This window comes from Pocillopora damicornis, chromosome 10 (genome assembly GCF_964200805.1).
Source record: "Pocillopora damicornis chromosome 10, jaPocDami1.2, whole genome shotgun sequence".
Taxonomy (NCBI): Eukaryota; Metazoa; Cnidaria; class Anthozoa; order Scleractinia; family Pocilloporidae; genus Pocillopora; species Pocillopora damicornis.
In genome coordinates, this window is record NC_142679.1 from 525,884 (window position 1) to 535,000 (window position 9,117).

The 9,117-nt window shown below is 36.8% G+C and overlaps 1 protein-coding gene across 2 annotated transcripts in view; it reads left to right on the top strand.

Annotated features, from left to right (window-relative positions):
• The first annotated feature begins 1,777 nt into the window (after positions 1 to 1,777).
• LOC113666304 (uncharacterized) overlaps positions 1,778 to 9,117 on the top strand; it is a 15,214-nt gene continuing 7,874 nt past the window's right edge. Inside the window, exons 1-6 of one of the 2 annotated variants that reach the window (XM_027182073.2) lie at positions 1,778 to 3,951; positions 6,602 to 6,725; positions 7,022 to 7,147; positions 7,793 to 7,935; positions 8,352 to 8,480; positions 8,660 to 8,906. In XM_027182073.2, coding sequence (XP_027037874.2) covers positions 3,131 to 3,951; positions 6,602 to 6,725; positions 7,022 to 7,147; positions 7,793 to 7,935; positions 8,352 to 8,480; positions 8,660 to 8,906 — 1,590 coding nt within the window. In that variant the 5' untranslated portion in view covers positions 1,778 to 3,130. The remainder of the gene's footprint in view (positions 3,952 to 6,601; positions 6,726 to 7,021; positions 7,148 to 7,792; positions 7,936 to 8,351; positions 8,481 to 8,659; positions 8,907 to 9,117) is intronic. The other variant, XM_027182074.2, reaches the window with a different exon arrangement.

The following is a 9,117-nucleotide window of genomic DNA, read 5'->3' on the forward strand; positions in this document are numbered from 1 at the left end:
GCTGGGGGAATTGTCATATGCTATGAAATTTTTCGGAACATGAGCGGGATCAATTACTTTTCGGATTGATATTTCAAACTAAGTTTTTCTAACGAGAACATTTATTATGTAAACATAGTTGATGACGTATTTCGTTTCTTAATTCTAGATTAAAAAAAAAAAAAAAACGAAACGCACACCATGGTCAGCTGATAGACAGACGCGACACGGGTAAGCTTTTTCATAAGCGGCTGTCGGTGGTGCAACTGACGGCTGTGACGCAAGGCCGAAACCCAAACTCAAATTTTTTCTCCGGCGCAGGCAGAACAGACAGCGGTGAGAGGTCTTACAGGCGACAGTGGACCACCTTCAATTGTAATCCCTGGATGGGATAAAACATGTAACATACTATCTAAATGTTAAACATTCATTTCTCTTTTCAATCATTCAAGACAAGTTGAGTGTCCCATCAGATAACGATTTTCATACTTGCGCTCAAAATAACTGATCTGAAGCAAATTCTCCTTACTTACGGCAGTTTATTTCTATATCAGTAAGTGCTACGACTTTATTGATCTGCCTGCATCTCGGAGGAGCCTTGATACTCAAAGAAGAATTTCCATATTGATCATTTCGGGAGTCAAAGGTTATTGAACCGAACCGGTCGGAGACTATGGCGCGTCATGTGTAGCAAAATCACCCTCGTGACATGTTATGAGGGAACAAAACCTTCTGCCATGTCCGCTGACGTGTGTGGTCTCCAAATCTCATGTAGCGTAAGCTCGATTACCAGCCGCTGTTCAGGAAATGAGCCTTGGTACTCATGGCTGAAAGCAAAACACTGCTCTTTATTTATTTTTGTTTCTCACTGAGTGCAAGGGACGTCATTGAGTTATCCAATGTGTAGGAGAAACAACAAAGATCCTTTTTCCTTTACACCTCAGTTTCCAAATTTCCGGAAATATTGTGGGTAAAAAAAAATTTGCCTCCTGAAGATTATCGATAAGGCTGTTTAGATCTACGTCAAATAGTCGGACAGGAACCTTGCGGTTTATGTGCAGCTTTCGGTTGAAAATTTGCCATTCTGTTGCCTGGTCTGTCTCAACGCAAACCCCGAAAACCGAAACAACAGTGCACGGGGTCATGAATAGCGACGAACCGAATCGAACCGACCAAAGCTCCTAAACTGAATTAACCCCGACTGTAACTCGAATCTCACTGTCTTATGCTGGTTGTTGACGAAAACAGCGAATGTCTTTCTTTTTCAACATTCTTAGATAATTTGATTTTGTTTCTGAAATTTTAAAATGTCTTGCAGCGATAAATCTAAATAATGGTGCAATTCCGGATTAAATTTATTTTTGCTCCTGCGTTGTTTGCTTCTTGGCAATATTCAATAGAGAAAATTAATTGAAGTCCATGATAACAGCCGAGTCTTACCTTGCTGCTAATTTAAATATTCCAGAATACATGTGTATTGGTTTCCCCGCACAATCGCTAATAGCTATTGGTTAACGCTAGCGACCGAATAAATTTTATTCACTCTAAGACATTACAAAAATTTTAAGCATTTTCAGTGTTTCCTTTTTTGTGGTTAGAAGTTAAATTCGTCACAAGGAAGAAGGTTTTTCGTGTCTTCGCTCTTTTTGAAAGCTCGATTTTCCTTTAATTTTTCTTTCAGGATTTTAAAAACTGTGTGCGAAATTTCTTACCCAACAGATCTTATCCTGGCAACTATTTGACGTACTCTGTGACGTCACTAACCAAAACTTGGGTATCAGTCTCTGATTGGTCACACAGAGACATCAGTTACGTCATAGTAGCAAACATGGCGCGCGCTTCCCTGTACTAACAATCTTAACACCATGCATTGAGCGCATTGAGGATGTAGTGAATTTTGGTTGTTGCCGCAGATTTTGTACGGATCTGAAGGAAATCTGCTGCTTTTCGATCTACGATTGAGGGGATGCAACTGGAAACTGAAAGTTCTGAAGATTTCTCGGGTCTTTTGCGGTAGCGTATCAAATTTGGCTTTATCGCACTTTCCTGGCCTCGTCGAAATCTTCGTTGTTCGTGGATTATTTACTGTGTTGTCGTGCTGCTCAGTTCATCAGGGGCCTATGAAAAATTTTTTGATCTTAAACTGAACAGCAGAAGAAATCGTTTTCATTCACTTTTCAAGGCAAGCTCGGTGCTTGGTACTCGAACAACAAGAATATTTTCGAACAAAACAATCAATTTCAATTTTGTTGCTTCTCGGAGCTGAAATCTCTCCGCGTATTGAAACCATTTCTGGCCGCGAATTCCTCTGAAGAAGTAAATGATAGACTTGAGGGAAGGATTGTTAACGAGGAAAGTGTTTTAGCATTATTGAGGAATAACAAGAGAACTGAACTCGCAATGGAAGCAAACTATCAAGTATTTATGAAGATTGCTTAAATATTACATATGATAAACTGGTAGACCATTTGTGAAGTTTTACGATTCAAAGGAAGTGAACACTAGTACTCAACGTTTACAAACACAAAGAACTGAAAGCATTGGTGGCAACATCTCATCGAGAAAATATTTTGAAGATAAAAATTTCTTTGAAGTCTTAGAGATCGTTGTTGATTCAGTTGCGAGAGCAACCTTCATCGTTTCTCGTTTTATCACAGTTTGTAGACGATCGAAGACCTATCGTGGCAATATTATCGTATTGTATTGGACTCGAAAAAGACAGTTTCACTTCGCTGGAAGTCCTGTACACTTGCATTGCAACTCAGCCAAATCGTCATGGAATTCTTCTCGTCAAACCCGCTGATTTGGACTACAAATATGGTGTTCTGTTGCTGTATGCGCGCGCTATCAAAAGGAAATCACTGACAGAACCCAGCCGATTTTATTAGGGTAACACTAATATCGCCAGAAAAATTTAACTTACAGTTGCTTGGATAGTTACTTTTCAAAGGATTGTTTTCTGAGCAAGGAATCAAGAAGCTAATAGCACATGGGAAACATTGAAGGCCGAAAGAGTCATTCATTACGAGAAAAGCAGTCGTGGTGAAATCCTCGTGAATTGATTTACTTTCGGATGATCAAGACACATTTCTTGTGGGTTAATGGCTTCTAGGACGAGGCCGTCGCAAAGAAACGATCGAAACCTATTTTAATGTATATTGAGTGCAGAATGGCTCAAGCCGAATTGATAACCCATTCTTCGAGTGCATTTAGTTCTTTCAATAGGCCCAATGGAACAATTTACTCGGGCCTTTGTACAAGTAAAATCCATGTTGATTCAGCCACAAACGTACTGAGAAGTCTTACACGAAACCTCGTGAATACGTACAAACGATGTGGCTTGAAAGTCCCAGAAACTAACGGAAAAAAATCGCGACAGAATTCCAAAACCGCTGGGAACAGTAACAGCGAAGGGGATTATAAAGTGGTTCTTCATGAAGAGCTCAGCTCCGCAACGTCGCGGTACGAGGTTCTCGAATTTCTCGGTCGTGGGACATTCGGACAAGTGGTGAAATGTTGGAAAAAAGGAACGAACGAGCTTTACGCCATAAAAATATTAAAAGATCATCCCTCCTATGCGCGTCAGGGACAAATCGAGATCGGCATTTTAGCGAAACTGAGCGCTGAAAACTCGGAGGCTTTTAATTTTGTTCGTGCGATCGAATGCTTTCAGCACAAGAATCACACATGCTTGGTATTCGAGATGTTGCAACAAAATCTTTACGATTACCTCAAGCAATCGAAGTTTAATCCTTTGCCTTTGAGACACATTCGACCGATAGTTCAGCAAGTGCTCGTGGCTTTGTCAAAGTTAAAATCCCTTGGACTTATTCACGCCGATCTTAAACCCGAAAATATTATGTTGGTTGATCCCGAAAAACAGCCTTTTCGAGTGAAAGTGATTGACTTTGGCTCAGCTACCCAAGTATCCAAAGCAGTTTGCTCATCGTATTTGCAAAGTAGATACTACAGGTAAGTTGTAAACTGATTGGAATTTTTTATTTTACTTACGCGAGAAAGCAGAACTGAGAATTATTTTACTTTTCAGAGATTGCAAAATATTTCACCCTTGAATAACATCAAGAAACTAATTGCTTTTTCGTGCATGTAGTTTTTGCAGATTACCGTGAATACTTTCATTACGCGGTTTCTTTTGATTTAAATTTTTGTAATAAACAAAAGTTTAGACGTGATGTTTTTCTTGTTGATCAGTATTAGACCTTGCATGCATATGAGTCAGATCATATTTGTATTGACTATAGCAGCTAAAGAAATTCCTACTGAAAAGCACAGAACGAAATTTCAATATTATTCTAAATATTACTAGTTTTTTTTAAGGGGGGAGGTGGGTTCCTTCAGTTTCCTGTAACAAAGGCAAAAATTAAGCAATGGTTTTAAGTTTTTAAATCTGTAAAAATGAACTGTGAGGTGCATTTCCCTAGAGATAAGGGAAGATTTGAAGGAAGGTAAGTGAAATTTTTTTTTATAAATTTTGCCAAAACAGGTGAAAGTATCACACACATTGTTCACACAAAGATGACACATTTGGTCATTTACCACACTTTGCACCAAAGATAATAACAATAATTTAGAAGCTTCTTATAGGCATAAATTATCTAGAAATTCAAACAATGCCTGCAACATCATTTGAATAGGAAAAAGAGACATTAAAAATGTTGTTCTTGAACTTGGGAAAATATTGGTGTTCTCTTACAAGAGAGTCACCCCAAGGATTGAAGCTGGCTACAGATTGCCTAGAGGGTTGAAAGCTTAAGGGCTGTTTAAAAAATTTAAGTTAAGACATCGTATTGCTTAAAGAATAAAACATTTTTGTAATCAAGGAGGTAAAGATTCTGACCTTTTCCTCTGTAAAATTCTGTTTTGGACTGCTGGCCTCTGAAAAAATCAATTTTTGTTATTTCTTTGAGATTCATTGGGTTGGGGCATTGTGTAGTAAGTTGGACACTTAATATCAATATTTTTAAATGCATTAGCCAAGATAGGAAAAAAAGTTTAACCCAGACTTGAATTAGTATCGTCTAAACATAGACAAGTTGAGAATAGGTGTGGGAAAGATAGCTGTAGATTTTTATCTTGATGTGTTTGTCCATTCAGATTTATCAATGCTTTTATTTTTTGTTAAAAGCAAATTCTCTCTAGGGAAGAGACCATAATTGTGATGGTGTTTGAAACTCATAAAGGGATACCTTAGCAAATGAAGCTGTTTCACAGTTTTATTGTTGAACCAATCAAGACCAAGGTGTAATACATTAGAAATGGAGTGGGCAATCCAATCAGATGTATATTTGCAACATATTAGTCATGCATAATTTTGACCAAGGTGTTTCTTTCTGCTTACCTACTTTTATGATGTGAGAGAAATCATTTAGTTGACAAAGGAGTATTGAATATTCAAGCTTGTGAGAAAGGCTTCTTGGATAGTCATTATTCAGTACACTACCGAAGCTGTTAGTAAGAGTCTAATTTTATAATTGGCAGATGTAGATCATGAAATTCTGATTTTCAAACAATGTGGAGTAAAATTTAAACTAAGAGGCTCACAGAGAGATCGAGCTCAACTTTTTTTCAGCTGCTAAAACAGGAGTTTCTTAGCTTCAACACTGCAGATGCTCTCTCTTAGTGTTCTTGGCCAAGTTTTGTGCTATACATGCAAGAGAAATTGATCTGTTTGTTGCCTTTTTTCTTATTCCAAGAAAACATGTTTTTTGTGATCTGTGGTTTGCCATGTTTTTCCACCATCAATCATCCCTTGGTCACCCATTCCCCCATACTTGAACCAAAAAACAACAAAGAAACACATTTAGCTACGGATGCAAAGGAATTTTTCACACTTGACATTTTTACCTCTTTAGGTTACAGAATAGCACGATATTATATCTCTCATGACTTTTAAATGTAACTGATGTTTGTAAGATCTAACCATGGGCTTATTTACTTACAAAGCACAATCTAATTTCTGATAATGTTCAGATTTAAATCTGTCAGCTTCAAAACTATCTGACACCTGGTACAAATCAAGTGGTAGCTTTACAAACAAATCTTTAAGGGTGATCAATGCAGCTGGTGTATGTTTCTAAAATTATTTGTGATGTACATTGTTGCCTTTTATTCAAGCCAATCACTTTTCATGTACAAATGTTGTTGTTGTTTTTTTTTTTATTTCTCAAATGTGTTGACGACCAGAAATTTTTTGGAGATGGTTTGATAAATTTCAAGATTAAATTGGTTTTAAAATATAGTGTACGACAGAGTTGTTGAATGTTTTCTGATTAGTCTGGCAATGACAGATAAAAGGCGATGTTTGGTACCAGGGGTTACAAATGAGAGAGCTTTTTACAGATCTACGTGATATAAATATGATCACATCTGTATATTAACCCTTACAATTTATCCTTACAATATCAAGACAATATCAAGCTGACAAGTGATGCGAATAAAGAAAAATATCAATCAGAGGATTAGTAGTTGATCGAACATCAAATTCTCCAAAGTAGCATCATACAAATTGCACAGCAGACATTAAGGAGAATTACTACTGAGATCTTGAGAGTGAAAAGGTCAAACAAGAAGTGAGGATTGATGTAATCCATTCTTTCATCAGAGCACCAGAGGTCATTCTTGGTTTGCCATTTGGGGAAGCCATCGATACCTGGTCACTGGGATGTGTAATAGCCGAGTTGTTTCTTGGTTGGCCACTGTATCCAGGCTCTTCAGAGTATGATCAGGTAAGTTACCATCAGATATAAAATATTAGGGGGGTGGGGGGTGGGGTGGGGAGGGACTTAAACAATGTTATGGGAATTCAGGCTGATAAGAAACTTTTTCTTCCTTAGGAATTGTTGCTTCAAGTTAATAAATAACCGGGAATATTTTATACAGCAATGCTATCTATCCTAAATGGTAGCAGCAAGAGTAAACTAGCCACTTCTGATTGTGATGTTTCCCTTTCCTGCAGACACTGCACAACAGTTTCTTTACAAGCTCATGCTTTACTTAATTATGATTTTGTTTAACTTTCCAGATCCGCTACATTTCACAGACCCAAGGTTTACCAAGTGATCATCTCTTAACAAATGGCTCCAAAAGTTTAAAGTTTTTCAAGAAAGCTGTGAACACAACAACAGGATTGTTAGAATGGAAGATGAAGGTGAGATGTTTATTAGTGATACAACTGATTTAGCACAGTTGTTCCCAGTGAATTTGAAATTTCTAGGGTAATAATAAATCCTGTCACCAGCTCTTGTTTCTGTGTTTACAATTGCAAGGGGACAAAATGCAAAGAGCACAAATATTTCTGTTCAGGAGTTAATCTAACAAAAATTAAAAATCTACCTTAAACTATTGCTGTTTTAATTTTTTTTAAATTAATTCCATTATTTGTGATTTTTTTTTGTTTTTAGTTATTTTTTTCCCTCCAGCTTTTACCTTTTCCATGAACGTTTTTTGTTATTACTTGCCATTTCTTTAATTTTCGAAGTTGCAGTGGTCTTCCCATTTTTTGTACCTCCCTTTTCTTTCTTTGTGTGATCTTTGTGTAATATTAACAATCCTGTCCATGGTTCCCTGTTAATGGCAATAAGATTCTTTTGCATAATTTCAGTGAGAGGCATCGACCAGCAAAATTTGCCTTCTTGGTGAAGCAAAATTGCTGCCTATTTCCTCTGAAATTAGCAACCTTAGGATAAAGATCGAACTTGCATAAGCTGCCTACTTTGCAGTTTTTGTTTTAAATCTTATTGGAACTGCTGCAATTAGTACATTGGTGAATTTTAACAGTAATTGTTCTTAACAGACTGCTGGTGAACATGAAAGGGAAACCAAAATCAAGTCACAAGAAGCTAGGAAATACATTTTCAATTGTTTGGATGAAATAGCACAAGTCAACCTAGCCAGCAGTCTGGTGGGGAATGAACGTGTCGCTGAAAAGATTGACAGGTACTGAAGACTGTTCAGTTAATTCAAGACTGCTGAGTTAATTTCTAATGTACATAGTCTTTTGATGTACATAGTCTGATCATTACAATTCAAAACCTTTAACTAAGTAAAAAGCCTAGGAGATTTTTTATCCCTTTTTGAAAAATTACTTTAACATTCCAAAATTCTATGCTGGAATTTTCATGACTCTTGCTGGAAAATGCTTCACTTGCAAAAAATTTTGAACAATTTATAGCTTCATTATGGTTATCAATCAGGTACTTTGAGAACTGCATTTAAAAAATGGAAATGGAAGATAAAATCTTAATTTAATTTACATGTAATTGCACAGTATTCCAAGGCCTTGTAGTTCATGGTAATTCTTATCGATGGTTTTTTTTTTTTTATCAAAGCCGTTCATTGTTTCTTTTTTGAAGGTATGAATTTACAGATTTGCTGAAGAGAACTCTGATTATTGATCCAGACAAGAGGATTACTCCAGATGAAGCTCTCAGACATCCATTCATTACACTGGCTCGCTTGGTTGACTTTGCTCACTGCAATACGTAAGTAGAAATATGAATAGTGCATTGTTTGATCAATAAAAGCAGTCTCCTGCTCTGTTTCTGAGATACAGAGAGATCATCATTTAAAATTGGGGGCTTACACTGGTAAGTCTTAGTTGGCTACTTACCACTGAAGTCAGTATTTTTTTCTGATAATGGTAACTGTTTTGTGGCTTCAGGTTTAACATGGCTGTGAAGAGCATGCAAGTTTGCAGATTTAACAGAGGAATCGCTGAACAAACTTCATCGCTGCCATCAAGTTCTTTGTTTGGTATTCCACGAGCTTCTACAAGTTCATATGTCCATCTTCCAGTAGTGCGAAGTGAAAGCATGTTAAACCAAGAACACATCAGTGGACTTCCACAGCCCACAGTAGATCAGTTTGCACCACAGGCTGGTGTACCTGTGGCTCCTCTTCAAGCTGTGGTAAGATTGACCAAATTTTGTTTGTAATTTGTGACTGTTTAAACTACACATGTTTTTGTTTCCAGAGCCTGTGATCTATGTCTTCATTAATGACTTTACTCTCAGTATATGTATATATTAAATTATATATATATATATATATATATATATATATATATATATATATATACATAAGTTAGAGAATTAAAGAGGAAACATCAATTCTCTGAGA